At 42.6% G+C, this 25,937-nt stretch overlaps 2 protein-coding genes across 2 annotated transcripts in view; one reads left to right on the top strand and one right to left on the bottom strand.

Moving 5' to 3' along the window:
- The window catches only part of LOC117589154 (xylosyltransferase oxt), a 26,106-nt gene extending 21,550 nt beyond the window's left edge, over nt 1-4,556 (bottom strand). Inside the window, exon 1 of the mRNA XM_034280855.1 lies at nt 4,538-4,556. Coding sequence (XP_034136746.1) covers nt 4,538-4,540 — 3 coding nt within the window. The 5' untranslated portion in view covers nt 4,541-4,556. The remainder of the gene's footprint in view (nt 1-4,537) is intronic.
- Nucleotides 4,171-25,937, top strand: LOC117589156. Its single transcript, XM_034280859.1, is given in 4 exon segments — nt 4,171-4,450; nt 22,490-22,863; nt 23,572-24,674; nt 24,761-25,937. Coding segments are annotated over 3 exon segments (1,959 nt in total). The 5' UTR covers nt 4,171-4,450; nt 22,490-22,801; the 3' UTR covers nt 25,555-25,937.

Raw genomic sequence — 25,937 nt, 5'->3', positions numbered from 1 at the left:
TCAATAAACACGAAATGCGAATAAATGCGAGTAAATGAAATATTTTTAGTTCGTAAATAAACTTCTTATAAAGTTCAATAAACAGAATGCACAGTAAATTAAAGGTACAAAAATACACAGCATTGGAAAAGTCTTTGTCACTTATAAATACTCATTGAGAGTTCAATGACAACAAATAATTGAAATGTTTATTTGTCAAATCAAGTCACCTTTAAATACCTTGTCATCAAAGTTCAACGATCACAATAAGCGCCCAAAAATGCAAAGAAAAGAAAAACTTCTTAAAGGCAAATACTCGTAAAGGCAAGTGTTTTCCCCAAAGGCTTTGCATCGCGGCTGGCTTCCCTCTTTGATGCGACACAACAGACACGACAGGCAGGCGCTCTGTCTCTGTCTCTCTCTCTCTCTCTCTCTGTGTTTTTCTGCCAGAAACGGAAAAACCAAAAGTTGCAAGCAAACGTTGGACGCCATGAACGTCAAAAAACCAGCTGGCAGAAGATGACAGCGAAAGCTGCAACCACACAGGACAACGACTACAAATGATTTTCCGCTGCACCGGGTTTTCCAGCCGCAGCAACACAAAAAAGGGAAGACACACTGTAATTAAATTAATGACAAAGGCCAAGGCCATAACTTCGGCAGAGAGAGAGAGAGAGAGAGATATGTGAAATTTCGAGCTTTTCCTGCACTTTGAGGCAAAGCATAAGGCATTTTCCTGCACTTTGAGGCAAAAGGGAATGAAATCCCTTTGGGGACTGCCCCTGAAGCTCTTTAAGCATCATTCCCATAAATATCACGACAAGTAACACAACTTAAAAAGCGATAGAAAACTCAATTGAAGTGAAAATATTTGCCCCGTCTTGTGCAACATCTTCCATCGACATTCGACTTGATGTCCAAAAGCTACTCAATCTGACAGTTGGTACACTTTTAAGGCCTTATTCCCGTGGCTAAATCAACTTCAATCCACATGAGAGATTGACAGGAGCAACATCGCGAAAGAGTACTTTCTTTTTGGCCACACGCATTCCCTTTCAATCTTCTTACAGCGAAAAGTGACTGGTGGGACGACTTGTGGGACTGTCAAAAAAACGTAGGCTGTCAGCCTCAGGTCGCCTGGCCCAACCCAAAGGAGGGACTACTGTTTGCAAGTTTATCCGTGGCTTAGATGTAGGGGCTGTTTATCCAGCAGTTAAGTGGCGGTAGGGACGACACTACACTTTGGCGCACACTTGAAATGGGTTTTGACAGCAGGGGAATGGCACCGGTACGAGAATGGGAACATTTCAGAAAATGATTTTGCTTTGATTTCTATCGTGTTTGTAAGCTGAACCAAACATTCGAAGCACCTTTCTGGTTAATCGAAAGGAATAGTAGGAGAGAGAGCTGTGCCAAATTCCAAAATTATGTGCAATTAAAATTGTTAGCAAAACGGCAGAAAGTCTTTGCAACTGCAAATAGTTATGTATTTCTCAGAAATTCAACTCTGATTTCACTTTGCGGCTCTTTACAGTCTTTGAAGCTAATGGTTTTCCAAGTCAAATATACTTCAGGCTATCTGCCATCTAAGTGCAGAAACACCTCCTCATTCCAGCACATTTCGCTGCCATTTCCATGTGAATTGGTTAGAGATTATAGCGCTCCTGGGGCTTACGCTTCTCTTGCCTGTCTGTGCTACGCTTTTTGGGGCTGTGTCCGCTGTCAAGTCAGCATATTCCACACACACACACACACACACATCCGTTTGGTCCATTCCCCCTGCCACCAGTCCCAACTCTTGGCCATTACCCGCGCTAACACGCATCTCCATTGAGAGAGCCTCGGAGCCTCGAGGCTGGACGCTTGGCCAACGGTTAGGATATTGTAGTTCTCAATGCTGCCTCTCTCTCTCTCTCTCTTTGGGCAGCTTTTATGCAAAATAGCTAACCAACTGACAGATAGATAGATACACAGCCACAGCCACACACAATATGTGGCATCGGGCATGTGGGTGTGGAAAATGTGTAATACATTTGGTTAGCAAACAGACAGAGAGACAGACAGCCACAAAAGTGACTGCCAAACGACTTCCGACTTCCGTCTTTGCGTCTTTCGGGCTTGTTTTTCAATGGGTCACGTGCAAACAAAAGGCAAAATCTTCCAATCCCCAAGCTTTGCATTTTCCCTCTGCCCCGGGCATAATCAAATTTTCCTTTTGTTAGGCTGAAAAATACTACCAGCATTCGCTACGCAAATCGATGCAATTGAAAAATAATTGAACATCTCTCGGATGTACGAATGCTTATTGAATGTCATTTCAAAATTCATGGAGCTTCAAGGATATGAGTTTATGTGTGACAGCAGCAGTGGGCGGACAGCTGGGAGGCGTCTACTAATGGGGGGTAGGGATTTTCAGCTCCTTCCAAAGGAATTTCCACATTGTCAACATTCCCCCATTCCTTTCATTCCACATTCTCTGCACGTTGCTGCCGCACCGCAGTTGGCTCTCGGGTAACAGGCAAATATTATTGATTTGTTTTTAACGGCACTAAGAGGCACATAATTGAGGGCTGCCCTTTCTCTTTACCCCCACTCATGGCGAGGAGGGGCATGGGCTGAAGAGGTGTGAGATTGAAATGTCAGATTCTTGTACGAAATGTGACATAAATTGAAGGATGATTTTTGTTGGGGTGTGGGTGGGAGAAATATTATATTATGTGTTTTCTTTTGCAGCTGGTGGAATTTTTTTGGTAGATCCGGGATATCAGGAATAAGTATGAAAACAGTGGCTTAAATGGGGATTTCATGAGCTTTTACTTTTGGATTTTAAATATGAGTATTTTTTTGCACAATTATAATAAAAAAGTGCAAAAATATCCAACATTTTCTGAATAAAATTTAAAGGAAAAATAAATATAATTTCTTAAATATCAAAACGCTATGAAAATTTTCATTTAGCACCATTTAGTTTGCCTTTAGAGTTTCATGCATAAATTACCTTTAACTAGACCATTTTTCCTCTCAAATTTAAATTCATTGTCCATCAATCTAAACAGCCTTTGCCACGGTTTTGTGTGAAAATCTCTGAAAAAAGTGGAGAAAATCCTGCCATAAATACTAGCTTAAGTTAATCAACATATGCACACAAAAGATACAGCCATAGTGATAGTAGGAGAAAGTAAATTGAAATGCAAACATAAATTTGCACAAATAAATCCTCATTTGGAGCTGTCTCTCTCTCTCTCTCTCTCTCTCTCTCTCTCTCTCTCTCGCACACACACATAAATCTCCAGGCACTTGAAAAATGCATGAAAGTAAAGACAAAATAAATAAATTCAAATCCCTCAACAAAAGATACGAGTTTTACGACCACTCGAACGGGTACTTTTAGATACATTTACACCCCTCACAACCCAAACAAAATAAACCGAAAGGGGAGGGTCTATTAAAATTCCGTTGTAGTTGGCTTAAATAAACAACAAAACCAGCAAAAAAGAAAAGGGAAAGTGAGGAAAGTTGGTTTATCATTGGATGATTTATTGCCCATGTGTACGCCCTCCCAAAAAAAAAAGGTTAAACTGCCATATGGTGGGGGTTCTATCATAAATTTGACCAGCAAAAAAAAGTTGCTGCTGCATTAATAGACTCCAAATATGAGGCAAGTGGCAGACAGACAACTTTTTGGCGCGCTGAGACCAGTAGGGGCCTCAAACCAGAGGGATTTCAGCACGGGTTTTTCATTCATAAGAATCCCGTTTCGAATGGCATCCACAGCATTTGGCTTTGCAAAGGCAAAAGACAATCCTGCACAAGGGACTCTCTCTTCTCTCGCTCTCTGATATTTCCCACTCTCTTCTTTATGCTCTCTCCTTTGCAGAATCTGCAACTTCAACAAGTCCAGCGACCAGCTGTTGCTGCCTGCCCCATATGCTCTGTGGATGCCATGCCGTGTGGATGCTGTTCTGCACCAGTTGCTTCATTCTGTTGTGGAACCCATTTGCCCGGCACGAAGCGAAACAGCTGATCGGCTCCGCCGCCGACGCCACAAAGCTGGCAACACTTTCGACAGGCGCGCAGGAAATTCCGGGCAACGAAATTGCCTCGCCTCCCATGCCCCATGCCACCTCCTCGTGGTAGCCGAAAGGCAACAGCGACAATCGTCTGCTGGCGCCGCGGCATAAGTTTTTCGCAGTTTTTCAGTTGGTTTTCCATAGCTGCTCCGCACGCACGCTTTTCTCGGAATTTTCTCGGTATTTTTCGGTCACTTGGAAACTCATTTCGTGCGTTTTGTGTGTGTGAAAGCAAAGATGCGCCCGACTGACTGACTGCCACATGCCACAAATGGATGGCAAATGCAGTTCCAAAATGTTTCCAAAATATTTGAAATAATTCTTCGATTTGATTACAAAGTTCAAGCATTTCAATGCCTTAAAAGTGATTTTGTTTTAGTCTAAACTTTGGACATCTTTTGGTGAGTGAAAATTAATTTTCTTTTGGTCAATGAACTTGGGGAATGGCCGGCAAAAGGCATTTTCTGCCCATTTTTCTTGCAATCTAACATCTGCTGCTGCTTGGCTGCTGCTGCTGCCCGTGGGAACCCAAAGTTATATTTCATTTGCGTGCCAGAGAATCAGGCAGAAAAAGGTTTATCCGATTAGCATAATGTCCATAATGGTTCTGGTTCTTCATTGGGAGCACAGCTGCTGCTGCCTAATGTTCTGCAAATTGTATCTGTGCGTAATCTTCAAGATTGATGTGGGTCCTACCTCTGCCAAGAAATAATTGTGGAACAGAAGGAACAAAGCAAAAAGTTAACAAAAGATTGAGGGTACTCTTGGCACGGTAAAACATGAATCTAATAAATTTCAAATGAGTTTAAGCACTGCTGGAGAAATGTGTAAATAACTTTGCTTTTGGTTTGCAAACCAAACATTTATGTGGGGAACACCGGAGCGCATATTGGCTGGCCAAAAGTTAATGAATAATTGAAACTATTTTCCAAATTGATATTCCACAAAGAGCCACCCTGTCAGTCATTCTACCCTTTCTCTCTGCTAAGCTCTTCTGCTCATTCATCTCTCAATTTTTTTTGGAAAAACTTTTGCAATTAATTCCAGCCAAAGAGCGTAAGCCACCCCAAGCTAAGGGTCTTTAACCAAAACTTTACAGATCTTTGCCTTGTCATACTTTTGGGATAACTTTTGGCATTCACTGTCCTTGTCTTTCGCTTGCCCATAAATTTTGTTGTTGTAGCAATTTTATGATCTATGTGGACCAACACTGAAGTGCAATCCAAGGGCCGGCAACTAGCGACTGGGGAGCACTTTCCCTCCAACACACACAGAGCATAACCTGAGAGATACAACCACAAAGAACACATCTTGTCTAAATCTATATGTTTCTGTCAATAAAAAGTGAATGGGAAAGTAGAAAGTAGATGGAAATAGAAATGAAAATGGAGAGCCACAAAAGCCAACAAGAATTATTTCGTTCGAGTCGTAAAAAGAGTGTCAGACTGTGGGGAATGTCAACAAAATTTGAATTTTCTGTGAAATTGTGAGGAAAACAAGAAAAAAAACAGCAACCATGAAGGGAAGGAAATAAACAGTAAAGTAAATCCACAATAAATGCTCAAACAAATGCGAAACAAACCAAAGAACTGGCGATATTTTTGCATTTTGTGCTCTGGGTTCCCTTTTTGGGTTTCTGTCAAAGTTTTCTTGTTTATTGTTGGCTGCCACGTTTTTTATGGGGTTACAGTAAATAAAAGAGCACTACTATAAGAAGTACATTCAAGAGAGCTCAGAAACTAAAGGGGTACGGGTGGGGGTAGTGGTTCAGGCTCTTGCCACAATGGACAAAAGCTTTAGGCCAAAAGGCAGCGTCACAATAGTCACCAGAATTGCGGTTTCGTCTAACGAAAACTTTTCTAATTATACCCTGGGTGCCCTGGACAATTCTAGAGTACATTGTAACCGTTTAAAAGTGCATACAATTTGTGAATACAAATGATGATGCCACAATGATCCAGTGAACTACAAGCAAAAGTAGGATAACAAGACTTTTTCCTATTATATTTCATAGTATTTTGTAGAGTATTTTCTCTTTTTATTGTTCCCAAAGAGCATTTTCGCTGAATTTTCAAGAACTTTTGAAGTATGCTTGTCTGGTATTTATTCTAGTATGTTTTTGTATGCATTTTTAACGGTATTTTTATGGTATATGTAATAAGAAATTTCCTAGTCTAATATGTATTTAATTTAGTAGCTGTTGCCTTTCTGTGTTTTCTTAGGTATATTCTTGTATGTCTTACATTATTTCATAGTATTTTGGCAGCACCTTTTCTGGTATGCATTTCAGCCATAAGGAATGTTTAAATATTTCACTAAATAATGGGCATCTATTCGTCGAAATACCACTCTAACATGGTACATTTATTTTCCTTTAAGCAAATTGCGCTCTCAAGCCTTTCAGCGACAAAGCACTAGGGGAAAACAAAAGTCGTCATGTCAATAAAAGAGGCAAGACAATGCATAAAGCTTGCAATTTATGAATGCCAGTGCCACTGCCACTACAACGAGTAAGAGCTGCCGGCCAGGGGGCAGGGTTAACAGCTTGCAACAATTAGAAGCATGTGCCGGGATAACTGCGCTGATGGCGCAGCGGCAATAATGTGAGTGAATTTATGTGCTTGGCCGCTGGCTTTAATTGCCAGTCGAATTGTTGACACATTTACTCGCCAGATTTTTTCCAGACCACACTATAAATTGTTGACGCCTAATGGCGAATTCTGCTGTACTTGCTGCTTATTTTCGGGGTGCTGACAAGCCCATCACTGCATGTCAGTGTCAAAAGTCAATAGCCGTAGCAATCCGCAATCCGTAATCCACAATCCCTATGACCCACTCAATTCCACGAAGAATCCTCCGACTTGAGGCAGCGCGCGGCCTACGTTGAACATCTGGGTTCGCCAGAAGACCCCGAAATAAGTTGAGCAGCTAATTAATTTTTCGTGCTGCCAGAGTCAGGCGTCCTCTCGCTTGGAGTCCCGCCGACAACTGCCAGTGCCACCAGATGAGACAGTAATTGTCCATTGTGGCTGCCACTGAATGGAAGAGTGGTTTTCCTCTCCACATGGCAACTGCCGACTGCCGACTGCCGCTGTGGCTTTTTGGCCAAGACAAACTTTCAGTTACATGTCTTTGGGTCTTGGTTTTGGGTTCAGTTTCTTTTGGTTTCGGTTTTGAGTATCATTTAAATTAATTGCCAAAAGAGTCGGCAGCAAAAAAAAAAACACACAAAATACTTGGCAAACATTTAATTTGATGAGAATTCAATTGATGCAAAAGGGACTACATGGCCTGGGTTTCCCGCTTTTTCTGCCAGTTTTTTCTCTTAATACTTAACGAATTACGCATATGCCACATGTGGCAGCCCCGCGGCATAAGAAACAGCATCATAATTCCTTATAATAATGTCACTTTTGTTTTACTTTAATTGTGGAACTGCTGCCTGCAAAAGGCAAAGTTGAGCAGTTGAATGTCACTCACATGTGCACCCAAACAAAATGAAAACCAAGCAGAACAATTTTCTGAAGTGAGGACATTTTACAGCCTGTTTGAAAAGTTTGTGCCCTGCAAAAAGTTTAGCATTTACCCCAGTAAATAATGAAAAAGAGTTCACTCCCACATTAAGTTTATATTCAAATGATTTTGGGTCCAAGGAGCAGGTCAAACATTTGGGGGTTCCCTGGGTTCCATTTTTGGCAACGATTTATGCGCATTTCCATGGGACGCACCAGCAAAAGTGAAAAGTCTGCGTCTGCCCCAAGGCCTGATAAAAAGTGTAGGCAACCAAAGGTCCTCCATTCATCAAGCATCCACCAGGCCCGAGGCAGCACGTGGTGCAGCAAGGGAAAGGTTTTGCACCAAAACACATAACTTAAGTATGGGGAATGCCTGGCCCAAGCCCTAAGGACAGATGCGGAGAAGCCCATAAGAGCAAAGGGCAATGCAGGAGCAGGGGCCTGTACCCATAAACAGATCAATATTTCATATACGAGGCCAAGCGGGTGAGCAGTTGAAATAAATCAGTGGCATGAGAGGCGGCAGGGGCAAAGGCAAAAAGGTTTGCGGGTTGTGGCTTACAGCGTATGTGCCTCTTCGAGTGCATCGACGAGTAGAGGATGCGCTGCGTAATATATGTTGCATGCAATGCATCTACAACAGAGATGCAAGGTCAAATGCAGAGTTGAGAACGAGAACCCGACAAGCCTCATCATAATCGCAAAAGTTTTCCACACACTCACAGACATCCGCTTTCATAGTTTTCCACTGGTTTTCCGCATGCATGCTGCTTGCATTTATATCTGCTGCTCTTCTCTCTCTCTCTATCTCTGCCTCGCCATTACACTGTCGGAAAAGTAGCATTTTCATAAATCTAGTCGAATATTACTCAGGAAATGCAGTAGCTCTGGTTACATGTTGCAATCTGTCAGCAGAAGGTGGCTCTTATGGGCAGGGGAAATCTCATCTCAGCCATAAATGACGATTGCATTTAAATATAATTTATGATGATGCATTCGTTCTGCGAAATAGTCAGGAGCCTTGTCTCCTTGTGGCACATCGTTTTTAATGGAATTAAGTGCTGCCTGCGTCACTGCAGCTGCCTGACAATCTTCCACATCAACAGGGATTCAATCGGAGCAGCTCGAATGTGTTTTTGGCTAAAATTCGATTAGAAATACTCGAGTCATTCGACTCGGAGCAAGCAGCGATAAATCGAATGCAATTACATTGATGAAGGATCGAGAACTATTGCCAGCCAGGACACTGAAAATCGAAACAGAATCGAAGCCAAGACCAGAGGCAAAGGTTGGGGGAGGTCTTTAAGCTCAAGTGTTTTGTTTGGCCAGCAATCGAGCAGCGAACGATGAACAAACCAGAGACAGAACAGAGACAGGACCAGAACAGAGAACAGAGAACTAAAAAACAGAACAAAAGCCAAGGGCAAGCAGCGGCAATGGACAAAAGACGCGACTGCACACACAGCCAGAGACGGGCCCTCAAAAGATTATAAAGAAAGGAACAAGCGTGTGAGAGGGGCGCGTGTGGCAGTCACAGACCAGACACAAAACTGTTGCATGAAGCTCCCACAATTTTGTGGATATATAGATATAGATATAGACATCGCATAAGTGGAATGACATATCAGCGTGGCGATGGCCCTCATTACTCGGGAAGATTTCTGTCAATTCCATGCCTCAGTCGCTATTTCTGTTGCTGTTGCTGTCGCTGCAATAAGAAAGTTACGATTCAACATTTAGCATTATGTGCCTTAAGTTTATGTCCTGTCCAGACTTTAGGACATAGCCCTAAAGTGCGCGTCCTTCGTATTGACAGGACACTTGGCACTTGTTTGAGTTATGAGTTTCTTGCCCCAAGAAAAGTTTCATGCGATTTCGAACACGTTTTACTTGAAGGGAAAAGCTTCTTCCATAATATTGGAAGTTATTCTCTAATTTGCATACGTGGAAAGGCAGTCAGGCAGCTGCCACATATCTAGAGTTTGTTCCCATATTCCCATTTTGCATGCAACAAAAGAAAAGAAAAGAAATTGAAATGAAAATGGCAATTGCAACGTGAAGACAAAGAGACTTTGAAGCGGAGCGACAGATAGACAGATGGCAAGTCAACGGAATGAATAGAAAGATGTATGGCAAAAGGTTGCCAGACAGAAGGATGAAAGTGCTGCTGCTGCGGCTCCTACTCGTCCTGGCTCCTCCTTCCAAACGACATAAACAGGAAACACTAAGGACACAATACCTGCTGTTGACATTTGCTTCGAGGAGACATCGAGAGACGTGAGGTCTTGGGTTTACAAAAGATCTAAGAGCAGCGCCCTCTGCTCTCCTCCATGGAAAACACACACAGCTGGAAAAACCGAACAGCGTAGAGTACACATGACATTTGTGGACTTGAAATGTTTAAAATAAAATTAGAAGTTTCCTGAATTGCAGATTGTATCTACTTAGTGTAGAATCCCACACACTCTGATCCGCCGTTCTTTGGTTGTTCTCCTAACGAGAGCCCTGACGAGCACTTTGTTTAGTTATCTTTTCCACCTCTTCCATTTGATGGCCCAAAAGAGCCCGCATTTCATGCCAGTCATGGCGCCAGTGCTCTGGGCCCTGTGCTTGTGCTGACCAACCCGACACGCTTAATTCATTCATTTATTCATTCATTTATCGTGTGCCAGCACCCGCACCTTTGCCTTTGGCTTTCGCTTTGTAATCGATGGCCATATCAGCTCTCTCAAACGTTTCAATTGCATTGGGTTAACAGCATTAGTGGCCCCTCATTCCTACGATCCAATCAGCAGTAATTCGGCCACAGCTGCTGCTCCTGTTTCTACTGCCTTTTCTTTTTTAAGACCCACAAATCATTCTCTTTTTCTGTCAGTCATGCCCTAAATGGACGAGGACTCCCGGTCTGCCTCTTCCCTGTAAAATCTTCTTCAAACTTCCAGTCAGAGGCTGGCAATTTATTAAATCTCAATCCAGAATTCCCTTTTAGGCAGGTGAAAAACAAACACAAATTCTTTACACCATTTCCCCGCTCTGAAAGGGCAGAACGGAGAGTCCAGAGATCCTATGCAGCCGCACGATAATGCATGTCAATGGCCCTGTTTTTAGGGCGTGGGCATTGGGAGAAGCGTGGCAATTCTGACTGACAGTCACGGGGCACTTACTTGGTGCTCAAAACATTTGGTTTCGGCTTTCAGATGATGCTAAAAGTTTTCAAATACCCTGTAAGTGTGTGGAGTTTATTATTCAAGGGTATATTATGGAAAGCAAACCAGACCAGGTGAAGAGGGAGAGAGAGAGAGAGAGTCAAAGACAAGAAAAGAAAAAGCTTACCCGAGAGTATCTCATTAAAGAACACTAAAAAAAATTAGAAAGTAAACCGAAATAACTTAACAATTAATATGGAAAAATAACCAATATAAAAATAAAAAGGAGTTAGACAAATTTCTATAAATTAAATTCTCCTTAAATCCATGAATCTCTTGCCAAGAACTCTGTTTAATGGGTATCCCGTAGTCGCAACACTGTCAATAAATGTATTTTGCTTGTATTTTTTTACGTTTCTTTTCCGAGAAAAGCAAACACTTTGCCTGGTCTGAAAATCGACTTCCACGAGCAGAGCCAGCCACTCAGTCTCACACACTCTGTCTCTTATAATCTCAGAGTTCCTCTTCTCAATACCCTGCCATGGTACTTCTCCGTGCCTCTCCCAGTGTCTTGGGCGTTCTCCATGGTCCTGCCAGCGTCTTAGTCCCTTTCCATGGGTCTCTTCAACGCCCAGTCTGTCAGTTAGACTGTGCGTGCTGTCTGCTCTGTGGGTTATTTGTCTCAAGCGTCCTAAAGTGCGTTACAGTTACAGGCCACTTGGCCTTGCCTTAGTGCCACCTACATATGTATTTATGCATGAACAGTACACTGCGGCACCTCTTAAACCTCGTGCAACACTCATGAACAGTAGTGCCAGTGCCCCACAATGCAAGAAATGTTATTCCGTGCCACATTTTTCCTCATTCTGATTCACATTCACATTCTTATTCCTCTCATTCACATTCACAGAAAGAACTACTCTGAAGTTTTGTGTAATTTTCTCAAGTTGCTTCTTCCGTTGCCCAAATACTTGACCCAAATTGTGTTTATTTTTTGTTGTTGTTTATATTTCTTGAAGAGACACAGAGGGGAGATTTTGTTTCGAGTCTTTGAGTGTTGGGACTTTAATTTAATTAAAATATTTTACCTTTTCAAATGTAGCTTATCTGCTGGCTGGCAGGTGCGATGAAAGGAATCAGCTTAAGAATTCAAGTGGTGCTGAAAGGCAAAGGAGCGCCCCACAAATACTTTTAGAGAAAGCGGAAACCAGGATAAAAGTATCAGTGTTCCGTCCATTCGCTTAAGTTTCAGTTTTAGTAGAGTTCTTAGTTTCTTTTGATTGTCGGAGTGTCCCGAGGTAACCGAGCATTTTGTCGACTGCCTTTGTTCGCTTTCTGTTTGTCCATTTGTCCTTTGTCCACATTTTCTGCAGGGCCCTGGCCCTTTGGCCAAGAGTTGTGCAAATTTTGGCCGCGCTCTCTCTATTGTATTCCGCTTTGAATATGCATTTGCCAGCGAAAAAAGGGACCAAGAGGTAGGCTCCAGTCATTCATTTGCATTTGAAGTGGAGAGGCGGTTGAACGCGGCTCAGTCTTTAATCAAGCCAAAGACTGCAACTTCAATCGTTTGGAGGGAACAAATTTGAATGCCTTGTGAGCAAAACATTTAAATGCCGTACATAAAAGACAGCCCTAGAAATGAATTCGTACGGCAGGAAGCCTGTGTCATTAAATACGGAATACTCGTACGGGAAAAAGCTCAAGAGCCGCAAAAACACCTTAGGCAATGGCAGCAGCAACAGCAGGGCATCCCCTTGGGAGAAAACTTAATTGCAGCGTGTAGTGAGCTTTTCCATTCCATTGTATGGGTGTATATCTGTGTGCTTGGGTAAGACTGCGTATGAGCAATACTCGTACAAAAAGTCAACAAGTTAAAGGCAAGAGAGAGCACCGTAGAGTGGCTTTTGCTGAGAGGGTTGGCGTTGGGGGTCTAGTCTGGGGCACTTATCTTCCAGCATTTCACCATTTTGCTTCCCCGTTAATTCCAATAATGTTGTCACACGAAGCAGTAACCGGGGAACGCGACTGGTGGCCGCTGCCCCACGCACTTGTGTGCCACTGACGGCCATAAAAGATCTTTATTCTTTTCTGCACTGGGGAAAAACTAAAAAAAATGCAATTTATGGCGCGTCCCTCTGTTCGTGACACGACCACAAATAGCCCCCAAACCCCTACACCAAGCCAAGAGTCCAGCCTCACTTTCTCACTGCCTCCCCTCCCCCCTTGTTGCGACCCAAAAGAATGTATTAAAAAATGGCCACAACAAATGGTGTTGCCGGCGAAATGCGATTTAAAACCCACTTCAAAATAGGCAAAAAGCAAAAGAAAAGACCTGGGAAAGCCTCCGAAGTTTACACCCCTAAAATGGGACTGAGCGGAAAAATAGAAATATAAATAAATAAGGCTCAAGGTCGTGTGTGGGTGTGAGTATGCTGGTGTCGGGTGTGGCAGCCACAAATATAAATGGCGTAAACGTTAACAATTTTTTGCAATTTTCTAATGAATATTATTATTCGCACACACGCGGCACCGAAACGAAGGAAAAAGCAGCCTCCCAAGTGTTCGGGGGTGTATTCCCCGTATTCAAAGTATTCAGCATATAAATAAGAGCCGAGGGTATTCGCTTTCATTCTGACTCAAGCGATACCCTGTGGGAAAGATGTGGCAGCTATGAAAGCGAAGAATGGCAAATAGATGTACCTTCCGCACCTTCGATCTCTATGGCTACTACAGGGTATAATTAACATTATAACACACCAAACCACCCACATACACACACATCTGATTAGTATTAGTACATATATTAGTATGGATGGCACGGCACTGGCTCTGGCGTTAAATGGAGCGTGGCATGAGTTTTAATGCCTCAATTGCTGGCATGCCATGTGGATGCCATTGAAGGGATGGGCAGGGGGGAAACTCCTGGGATCAACAGCCGCAGGTGAAGCACTGAAGCATTATGACTAAACCCGAGGATGTTGATGCCAAATGAAAAGTTACCCACACATACAGCCGTAGAACTCATTGCAAAAATTCCACTTTACTTTATTTTTATATTTTTTGTTGTTGTTAAAGTATTGAAGAGCTGCAGGCATTTGGAATAATTTGCTGGTGTTTTTTGTGCTGCCTAGAATGAAAGGGAAGAGATTTCCCTACAGATGAAAAGCTTTTTCCTTCTCCGCTTCTACTGCAATGAAAAATCCCGTCTACTTCTTTGAAAACCCCTATTTCCACTGCTTAGAAAACTCCTCTGAAAAAATCTACATCTGCTGCACAGGAATTTTTTCTTCATCCTCCTTGTTTTCCCCTGATTCGCATTGAATGGCATTCCCGATGAACCATTCTCGTGGAACATTGTTTTCCTAGAAATTATTTTAATTTACAAACTCGAAAATTTCATGATAATTTCTGCAGAAAAACTTTTTTTGCACAACTTAATGAACAATTTTCAACAAACATTCCAAAGATAGAACAAAGCGAGAATTGTCTATGGCCAGACAGGGTAAAGAAGAGCAGAAAGGCCAAAGAGGGGTTTCCTCTTCCGATCAATCATATTTGTAATTTGAAAGAAAATGTCATCTTTGTGAACATCTGAGTATAAGCATCTCAAACAGACTCTAAATTTATTCATTAGTTTCGTGTAACCTGGAGCGTAGTTTTTACAGCAGAAAGAAAATTGAAACAGTTTTCCATTACAGACAGCCTTTTGGTTAACAGCTTTTTAGCTGGAAAGTCATTTAATTTGTTTGATCAAATTGCATTGAAAATGTTTGCTTGACTATGAAAAATGGATGCCATTTTACACTTCACTTTCTCAAGCAGTAGCAGTAGCAGCAAAATGTACCAGCAAGTGTCTTTTATCAATTTGTCATTCATTTTCAAGGTTATCCTTGTCTTAATACACTTGAGGAGTAACTTGAATAATCATTTTTGCTTGGCTCACGACATTCAATGAAAATTACACTTATTTTGTATATTTTTCATACAACTGAAATGAAAATGAATATTATTTTAGCAATCTCAATTCTAGAAGCTACTTTTCCTGCAGCTTTTCCTCAACCTGCTAAAAAATGCTGTAAATAAATCATGCCATAAGTATCCAATTTTTCTCGCTGTGATGCTGTCTGGAAAATTCACTTAAAGCCATTATATTTTATTCTCTTGACTCAAACTAAATTTGTGTTGGTTTTTCGTTCCAACTCGCTGGTTGTCTGTCTGTCTGTCTGTCTGTGTGTCTGGCTGGCTTTCTGACGTTTTGTCCCCCCATCAATTGATGGCGCTTTAATGGAAAGAAAATTCTTCGAGAAATAAAAACCAATGAACCGCGAGCCGCGAAGACAGCCACCAGTAGCAGGTACTTAATAATAAATTAAAAAATAATATTGAGCAGACTTTGGCTAAAGTTTGTTCCTCACGATTCTCGTGTCGAGAAGGAGGTTCCCCAGTATGTCGCTGCAATCGAAACGACGATGAGGATGAGGACGAGGACGTGCTTCCAACAAGTGCCAGGGATTTGTATTCACTATAATATCATTGATTCAGGAAGAACAGAATAAACTCCTTCTCTCTCTCGCAAAAAAGGTTCGCTTCAAGCACTTTTTTCGTGCTTTTTCCTGCTCGAAAATTTGGAGCGCAGTAGCGGATATTATTTTCCTTTTGCTTGACAGCCCCCCCTGGGGAGGCTGCAGTGTTTCCGTTGTGGTTTCTCCCCATCGATGTTGAAGCTGCGATAAGCTTCTCAAATGTTTTTTTTGCAGCAAAGAAAATCTGTAAAAAACCGAGTAAATGTACGAGTGGCTAACATGGTTTTGTCTTCCGCTGCCAAAGAGTTTTCCTTCCAGATTCAATTTGCAGAGCGGAAAAGCGGAAACTTATGGCATTGGAAAAATGAAATTATTATGGAGAAATTCTTGTGGTTTTTATGGGGTTCCGGATGCCATTTCACCGTGGATTATAGCACCATAAAATGAACAACCAATTAGCAAAGTATTTTTAATGGCATCTAATAAAAGTTAAAGCCAATTAGGAAATGATTTTAGACAAATTAATCATAGACATCTATCATAATAATGTGTTATATTTCAATTCAAATTTCAATAACCCGCTTATGGGATGAAGAGATTTATTTTTGATAGTGTTTTAATCAATAGAAATGCGTCACAAAATAAATAAAATTTATTTTATTTTGTGCAATGTTGAGGTGCGAAAAATTCAATTTATTTCCGCCGTCTGCCTGTGCGTTAGCCTCATATAAATGAATAATAATTTATTGATATTTTATGGACCTACAAAGAAATGAGTAAACAAAGGAAAAAATCATGCCATGGCCAATGAGTGGGATGGGAGCGGGGCTTATGCTGCTAATCAACTACCCAGCGGCGACTGCGTACACCCACGAATCCCATTCTGTAATAAACATGTCCATTGCCAATAAACCATCGATGGACGCTCCTCCCAGACACAATACAATAAACAATAAACACAATAAAGCAGCAATGATAAGCTCCACAGATTAATAATATCATGCCAGGCATCAGCGTGAGCCGTGCAAGCCTCATGGCTATATAGAATCCAAACAAATTAAAACCAGAAAAAGCAGAGCCATCATTTTCCGGTGACGAGACGTTGGATACCTCGTAGATGCATTTTGGTTGTGTAAATTAGAATGAAAATAAGGTTATTGCTGCAAGTATCACTCTCGATTAGATTACAAACTTCCTGTCAAACCCAGCATACCCTTCAATCTTCTGGCCCGATTGTAACATGAAAAGCAAACAGGGAAAACTGCCGACTCACATGAGAGCTGCTAAATTGAAATGAATTGCTGAAGCAGCAGCAGCAGCAGTGGCAGTGCCATTGCCAGCAGTAGGCGTTGGGCATATGCCTATGACTGGGAGTGTAGGCGTTGGCCTGTGGGGCGGTAACAAGTATCGGCGCCAAATTATGATCTAATCGAAGCTAATGGCATGACATCTAGGGAATACATTTGTGTGTTTGTGTTTAATGAGGGAACTTTCATCGCTAGGGTACTCCCATGGTCCATCAATCATAAGAGGCACTTACATTTGGCATGTTTGATTATCCACTTTTCCAACGATAAGTGCAATTTATTGCAGGCAATAATCCTTTAATGTGTAAATCCACATTACATTAGAAAAGCCACAGGGAAGGACAACAGAGAGGAAACAAGAGAGGACAAAGCCCAGCCTTAAAATTACAAATAAATAATTGAAATTCCAACCACAGGGCCTTTATTTTTGTCAAGGCTTTTAATTAACCCAAACAAAATTCGTTGAGAGGGAAAACTAATCAAAATGAAATAATCCACAGAACAATGGAAAACACGAACTTTCGGTAGCCAAAAATATGGCTAAAAATTTCGTTCGAGCAGCAGCAGTTACTCTGAGAACCTTGACCCAAAAACTGGCATGAAATGAGGATTTTCGTGCCACTTCCGCATGAAGCAGGAGGATATTCTGTCAACAAGACGCGGGGGCTTGACGGCCTGCAGCTTATCGGGGGCCGGGCCTTTTGTTTGCTCTTGTTTGTCTCTCCACACTCACTCATGCTATTGGGTATATTTGCATGGGCATCAGGAAAAAGCGTTTTGTGAATGCTTAATTACAAAATGGCTCTCATGTTTAAGCTTCAGACTTTCGCGCCGCTTTAACCGAAAACAAATATTGGTAGAAAAGCGCTCGAGCGGGCACAGCCATTGACATTTCGCTCTGTGGTATGTTGACACACGCTTTTCCCCATTACTTCCACACACGCACATGCCGCATTCCGCATTTCACATGTCACAGATAAGGGAGCGAGCAGCAAGCGACGAGTGACGTTAAATCAATGAGCCAATACTTACCAGAAAGAGAGAAGAACTAATAAGAGTTACAACAGAAATTAACTTTGCTTCGAATATGCATTAAATGGGCGCATAAATAAGCAAATACCAAGGAAAAATCCAAACACAAAGACAAGAACAAAACCTAATTGGAATACCAGGAAAAAGAGCTAAATATATGTAAGACAGATTCAATATACATTTTGGGTGATGCTTTGAAGAAAAAGCTTTTCGAAAGTAACTTAAGACAATAATAACAACATCTCCCACGAGAACTTCCCTGTGTCGAAATGGAAGCGAAATTATCTGTGTATGCAAGCATGAGCACATATCAAAAAGAAGAGCAGACGTCCTCATTTGTATCATGAGCAAACATCTTCATTAGTGCCAAAACAAGACACTTCCTTGTGGCTATTGTGTCGGAATACTTCCTGTGTCTGGCCTCTTGTCTCATGAATAAGAACTGTCTCTTCCATTCGCCCTTCAATCATATCTCCGTCTCTCGTTTCGACAGCTGTCCATCAAATACATTCAATGTACGAATGAATTACACATCTAATTAAATAAAGAAACTCAAGACTGTAGACAAAAAATTCACCAAATTTAAGTACAAATTTTGGCAAGCTTAAAAAATTAAACACACAAAACGTAAAACAAAGAAAAGCCGTCAGCAAAATGTGTAACCACAGAGCGAGAATTGTGGTTAATACTTTTAGAAAACAGAAAGTAAAAAATGGAAAGAAAGTACAAAAATAAATGTGAGGAAAAGTGCCAAAAACAGGCATCAACATCAAATGCCAAAGAAGTTAACACAAAAATTGGGGGGCAAAAAATGGGCCGAAAATTTGTAACAAAAAGAATACAAAAATTGTACCCCAAAGGGAGGGGATGGAGGAAGCTGGGACCACAGCAATTACAGGCAGCAGCAATCGAAAAAAGGGAAGCCAAAACGTAGAGAGAAAAAGTCAAGAAATTTACACTTGCACACGAGGAGAAAATTGCTGGAGAAAAGTAGAAAATGGGTAGGAATTAGAAAATCACCCTACGGGCATCGTAGGCCACATCCTAAACAAAGTCACTCCTGCCACAATGCCACAGAAGTGGGAGTGCTGGTAGAAAATATAGGATTTATTCCCTGCAACAAAGCGGAAAAATTGTTTCGGTTTTTTTTTTGTTTTTTTTTCTCTTTTCTTTTCACATAAACCGCAAGTCATATTCGATGTGGCCATTGATTGTATTTTGATTGTTGAACGGAAAGCTAAAGGGGAGTAAAAATCAGCAAACAAAGCAGGAAAATATGCCCTGTAGAGCCGGGAATCAATGGAGATGAATGGATAATCACTTATATGAATCAATCGTTAAAAAATCAACACACTGGAGGGAGGAAGCATAAGCTACTCTGTCAATGCATAGTTTTTGATGAATACCCAATTAAATGCCTCTATATCGATACTATTCCCAAAATATATATGCAAAAATTATAACTAAATTCTGTAGAGTTTTCTATAGAATATAGGGTTTTGAACACCCGATTTTCTACTTTTCCAAACATCTTTCAGCTAAAAAAGCGTTCTGGGAAGCTTATCCACTGACCAATTGAGAGATACTCTGTCGGCGCAGATACAATTTTTTCCAGGGTATGTGGTACCTTTTTTATGACTACGGATGCGATTCTGATTGCCAGTTTCCAAAGTAAGGCCAGCACATGGCCATGAATGCTGCATGTCAAGAGTTCAATTATGTCGCTTGACTCTTTGCCCCAGAACCTCTCCTGATCCTTCTTCTTTCGTCTGGTCTCGTCTGTGTATCTGTTTCCTGTCTCTTCTTTTACTTTCGCTCTCTTTTTTATGGACAGAGAGAAGCACACTTTTCGCTAAGTAGAACCACAAATATTGCTATGTGTGCCACATGCCACTGCTGCTGCTGCTGCTGCTGGTGCCCGTGCCCGTGCTGAGCGGATTTCCGACCCCAAACTCACACGATAAACTGAAACTGAATCTGAAATGGAGACCCAACAGGCAGCACCGACAGGCACCAGGCAGCACGTGGCACGTTTACCTTCTGGCATAATTTCCCCCTCGTTCTACTCTCGCCGCATTCCCCAATGATACTCGCTAGCCGGAAAATGCTGAAAATGTATGCCAAAGCTTTTTTATTTTCGTACATTTTCCAATGGCTGCTCTGGCTCTTCTGGCTCTAACTGCACATGAGAAGGGCTCTCACAATCCCATGGGCAGCGTAGGGCTGCGGCAAGCTGCTTACCCGAGGAGAGCGCACATGGAAAACTCAGCACTCACTCGTACATTTCCCTCAGATGTATGCTCATTAGACGAGCTCCCCCCAAACCCCCAAAAAAGTAGAGACGAAAACAGAAACAGAAAACACGCCCTGCAGCATTTTTTCTGTTCTGCCTGGACATGCCACAGATATTTGGCCTGCACTTTGAGTGTTCAGGGAATGGGAAGGGAAAAGGCAATTCCATTGGCCAACCCATACAAATTGCCCTTTGGCCATATTGTGCCTGGAAATTAACCATTTTCAGTGTTAGTTTGGTGCTGCTTTGAACAAGTCTACCTCTTAATCCTGTTTATTTTTGAAAGGGTTTGCCTTTTTGGCCAATGGATGATATTTTCAGTTGAAAACTGATGATGCTCCACAATGCTATCTCGCTGTACTTTTGCTCCATGATGATTATAATTAACCGAAAGTATCAATTGATAACAGAAAACAGTCGGAAAATGCTGCTAAAATGAGGGAATTCAAATATCAATTGCAGAGCAATTAAGAGTGCTAATCCCCAATTGAGTGGACCATTCAAGCCATTCAAAACATGTGGCAAGTGTCAAATGGGGCGTGGCCACAAACTGTAATAAAATTGAGACAACAGATGCAGGGGAGGAGCGAGACTAGGCGTGTGGGGATAAGCATTAGTCTAGAGTAGGCTCTATCCAAGGCATTAATAATCCAGGAGTAGAGCAACGACAAATGACAGCCTTCGCCAATGGCTTCATTACATCATTTAAATGCCTGTTGTGTTGTCTATTAAGCGGCCACGAGTGCCCTGTCCCCCTTCTCTGCTGCAACCTCTTAAGTGCGTGGCAGTGGCAGCTGTCAGTTGGGAAGGCAAGCAGCACAGCAAGCGAGCGACTTGTGTAGCAAAAGATTCTGTTCTGTTCGGTTCGGTTCGGTTCTGCTGTTCCTGTCATCGTCAACAAGTCGTTTAGGGGGCCGGGGGAGAAGTCACGTTACGTGACTTGTGGCACAACTTTAAGGGACATTAATGCCACTAGTTCTGGCATTCCGAAACTTCTGGTAATAAGCGGCATACGTTGCGTATTAGTTACATTAGTGGAAAAACCATGGCAAGGCCACAGAACAAGAAGAACAGGAAACCCTCGACTACATTTGGTCTTTGTGTATTTTCCATGAAATGAAATCCAGTTCAATTATGATTTTAGTCGGAAAAATGTGTGCTGGGAAATTTGGCAAATATTTCCACATATTTAAAGCTTTTCTTCCCTTAAAGGGAAAGTCATTTCGGCCCACTTCGATGCTTACATTGAGTGGATTAATTATTCCCCTAAATAAAACTTATGTCCCATGTGGCATGGAGCTTAGCCCGCTTTTCCCCCTTGCTTAGACAGACTTCCCACAAGGCAGAGACCTAAGCCTTACATTTTGGGGAAAATCTCTGAACCAAAATCATTTTTCTGTAACGATTTAATCACTGTAAAGGAACTTGCTCTGAAGCCAACAGCATCTGGTGTCGGGTGTCAGAGAAAAAAAAAAAACAAGATTTTCCGCACCACTAAATCGCCTAACAAGATGAAAATGCATGGAAAATGATGAAAATTGAATTTGTTTCTTGGTATATTCTTGATAATCTCTCACTTTATGGCTGACAAAATATCTTGTTTGGTTTTGGTTTGTCGGTCTTTGTTCGGTTTCAAAAATGAATACAATGGAATGCAATTCCTACAGGGGATTTATGGCTAAAACACCTAGGAAAAATCTATAAGAAAAATGGAAAACTACTAGCAGGCAGAGAAATATCAGTGCAAATAAACAGAGAAAGGGAAACACTAGCAAAAATCACACAAATAAAGAAAATCAAGCACAGAAAAAGTGTCAGATGGTCATGAAAATGCTTCGAGTGCTTGGAAATTGTCTGAATGGCAACAACAAATTTTAATTAAATGTTAGACATATTTTTCCATGACTCAAAGTTTGGTTTCCGATTCAGGGCAACAAGCTGCATGCCCTGCCCCTTTGCCCTTCTTCGGTTTGGTTGCATTTTCTTTGCATATTTTCTCATTTGTCTAATGGAATTACGGGCACTCAGATCTAAAGGTCCTCTTACATTGAGAGTAAGGCAGAGTGGATACAAGTAGAGTCTCAAATTCAAGGAGAGGGATAGCGGTGCATTGGGCTTTAACTGAAGCTGCACTGAAGGAAGGGATTGTCCAACGGGCTTTGATTGAAACGAAACGAAATTAGTCTATCATTCCCGCCTTCTGACTGGTGTCCTTTTGCCTTTATGCGTAATTTTAATTGAAAATGTTGCATATTTATGCTTGTGTTTGGATTTCTGTGTGAATTTCTCTGTCGAATAGTTTGAGCAAACGATTCTTATCAATCAATCAATCAAGTATCAATGCTTGTTTTTAGAAGCTAAAAACAGAAAATTCCATTCCAAATTGACTTTCCCTGCTTTAAGTTATCCTAACATTCCATTCAAATTTCAGAGTTCAAAGGTACATTAAATTCCAATTTGTTCATATTTTGTATGTAATTTCGTGCCCTGAACCTCAACTTCAACTTGAATTTTGCATTTTCGTTTGCATGTGGCATGCAACATTTTTTGATCATCACGTAATAAAAGTACGTGTGTTCTGCCACTTCCATTGAAATTTATGCTTTCTGTTTGTTTCATTACAGGATACAACCAATCCACGCAATCGACACGCTGCTTGAATATTTAAACATCACAAATATTGGGAACTTCGAACAGAAAACAGGAAAAACGTAATTTTAATGAGACGACAAAGCCGCTGGCTGCCGCCTGTCGCCTGCCACATAGACAACAGCTGAAAGGGGAGAGGGAGAGGAGAGGGAGAGGCAGAAGCCGCAGCAGCAGCAGAAGAAGGAGCAGGAGCGACACTCAGCACTCGGTGCTCCGCCAGCGGTCGAGTCAATCAACGGAAGACCAGCAGCTCCTGCACTCAAAATTCATTGGACAACAACATCATCATGGTCACGAACATGTCGCAGCCGCATTATTGCGGCACTGCCATCGATGATTTTCACACAAAGTAAGCGAGGAGGCACAGAGGGTTTTTGATTTTACAGGGGGGTGGGGGGTTGGGGGGAAGGGGGAGAAAGCCAATGGCATGAGGAAAAGCACCATGCATAGAGCCAAGGACACACATGTGCTGCATGCTGCTGATGTCTGGCCCTGGGGATATCTGCATATTAATTACTTTTGATACCCTGTACCCTAAAGCAGAGCAGAAGGAAGCTAATCCGACCATAGATAATCGATTGCCATCCACTCTATCATGGCTGTTTGTTACTTTTTGGGAATGTTTTATTTTAAGCAGTTGAAATTATGATTTTGGCTGCAGAGTATATTATTCGTAATACCCAACTGTTAAATCAAATGGAGATTAGTTGGGAAAATCCAATAGAATATTTTAGAACATTTAGAAGGAATCTTTTGTATATTAATATCCAAAAGAAATTCTAGAAAGAAGCATTTTACGCTCCCATAAATTTGCATCTTATTATGATTAATCAAAAGAGTTTTGTTAGCTTCAAATAAGAGGGCATCTTCTAGTCTATACATAGGCTGCCTCTTTGCCCAAATGCAATTTGCATAATGATTTGACAGCAGCTGGTGCTAAGCCCGAGCCACATATAATATAATCATGTGTGTAATGACCTTCTCTGGGGAAAAAGGTGTGCAAATCGCTTCCAAAACGATTCAACTCTAATCAGAATTTTCCCCTTCTCTTTTGCAGCTACAAATATTTTCATGGCTACTTCTCGCTGATTGTCTGCCTGCTGGGAACGATAGCCAACACTTTGAACATCATTGTGCTGACACGCCGCGAGATGCGCTCCCCAACGAATGCCATACTCACGGGTCTAGCGGTGGCCGATCTCGCCGTGATGCTCGAGTACATACCCTACACGATCCATGACTACATACTGAGTGCCAGCCTGCCGCGTGAGAAGCAATTGAGCTACCAGTGGGCATGCTTCATCAAGTTCCATTCGGTGTTCCCGCAAGTGTTGCACACAATCTCCATTTGGCTGACTGTCACGCTGGCCGTGTGGCGCTACATTGCCGTCAGTTATCCACAAAGGAATCGCATTTGGTGCGGCATGCGAACGACTCTCATTACCATTGCCACTGCGTATGTGGTGTGTGTGCTGGTGGTGTCCCCCTGGTTGTATCTCGTCACAGCCATTGCCAAATTCCTGGAGACGCTCGATGCGAGCGGCAAGACGATCCATTCGGAGCCATTGAGTCAATACATTTTGGACTACAATCGCGAGGAGGATACCATCACGATGCAGGTGATGTCCAGCACAACGCCAGAGATCTCTTGGATGCAGCACAGAGCCTTCAGCAACGTTTCGCTCACCACAGCGGTGCCTCTGACAACGACCACAATTACAGGGGAGGACTTGCCCGTTGTGCGAAATGTCACCGTGTTCAAGCTCTATCACAGTGCTCTCGCGTTGCACGATCGCCAGCTGAGGAATGCCACATTTCTCATCTACAGTGTGCTCATTAAACTCATACCCTGCTTCGCTCTGACGGTGCTCTCGGTGCGACTCATTGGCGCCCTGCTGGAGGCCAAGCGACGACGCAAGGTGCTGGCCTGCCATGCGGCCAGTGACATGCAACCGATTGTCAATGGCAAGGTTGTCACGCCCACACCCACGCCCAAGAGCTGTAAGCTGCTCGAGAAGGAGAAGCAAACGGATCGCACCACACGCATGCTGCTGGCGGTGCTGTTACTCTTTTTGATTACCGAATTTCCACAGGGTATTATGGGTCTGCTGAATGCCCTCCTGGGTGATGCCTTCTTCCTGCAGTGCTACCTGAAATTGAGTGAGTTTTCCCTAGCTTCGGGGGTGCCTCTAGTTACTCCTCTTATGATGTAATTTCCCTTTGGTTTTGATTCCTCTCTTTTCCAGGTGATTTAATGGACATTTTGGCTTTGATCAACTCCAGCATCAACTTCATTCTCTATTGCTCGATGAGCCGACAGTTTCGCACAACCTTTACCCTGCTCTTTCGACCCCGTTGGCTGGACAAATGGCTGCCTCTCTCCCAGCACGACATCGATGGCCGCCACGGTGGACAGCGGGAGGGTGGCGGCAGGCAGCGACTGCTACACACGGATGCTGTGAGTAAGAGCATGGCCATCGATCTGGTGGGTCTCACGACGCAGGTGACAAATGTGTAGCACGAGAGCAGTGGCCGTGCAAACACTGCATCGGCCATGGCAGCAGGAGGGGGAGCATGTGGAGGAGTGTCGTCCTCGGTGGTTGATGGATGTGGTGTGGATACAACAAATGACATCAGTATGGTGGAAATGTTGCACAGGGAACCAGCCCCTCCTGCTCCTCGTCAACAGACCAGGGGAACTTCCAGCACCTCACGCCGCAGGCAACGCCGTGGCAGTGGAAAGTGCATTTGGCCCACCACCGAGTGGCTGCGAAAACTGCGAGCCAACAGCAGAACGCTTAGTCGTACGGGTGCCAGCGCGGAGCAGCTGCAGCAGCAGGATCATCAGCAGCAGCAGCAACAGCAGCAGCAGCAGCGACGCAGCAGTGTTCTGCTGATGGTCCTGCTGCACAGTTCATCCAACGATGAGATGAAGGCCAAGGCGGTGCTCGTCAGTGAGGAGCAGCAGCAGCGGGAACGACAGCGGCAGAACCTACCGCAGGACGAAGTGGAAGATGCCATCGATGCTCTGTGGCTGTAAAAAACCCCTTAGATAAGCTAATAACTAATTAACGAATTAATTAACTAATAACTAACATTTAGATAAAGACCAACAACAAAATTGTTTTCTATTGCTGCTTACATGCCCAACCCCCAGCTAGGCTTATCAGGTGCGGATCGAGAGCCCCTTTCTGCAGCTGCTTTGCTTTTGTCGTGGGGGTGGGGCAGGCGAAAGCAGCATACAACACACATTTTGTGGCGCCACTGAATAAGGTGATAATTAACTTTAAGAGTGACCTTTAACCCCCCTCTAACTCTAGTTGTGTAAGTGCAAAGCGCAACATTTAGTTATAGTTTAACTATTTAATGGAATAATTTCTAAGCATCTAAGCTGACCAGAAATATAAATCTATATCTTTTCTT

This window comes from Drosophila guanche, unplaced genomic scaffold, assembly GCF_900245975.1.
Source record: "Drosophila guanche unplaced genomic scaffold, DGUA_6, whole genome shotgun sequence".
Lineage (NCBI taxonomy): Eukaryota > Metazoa > Arthropoda > Insecta > Diptera > Drosophilidae > Drosophila > Drosophila guanche.
Note: the sequence above shows the minus strand (reverse complement) of the source record. Positions and strands in the feature narration are given on the sequence as shown.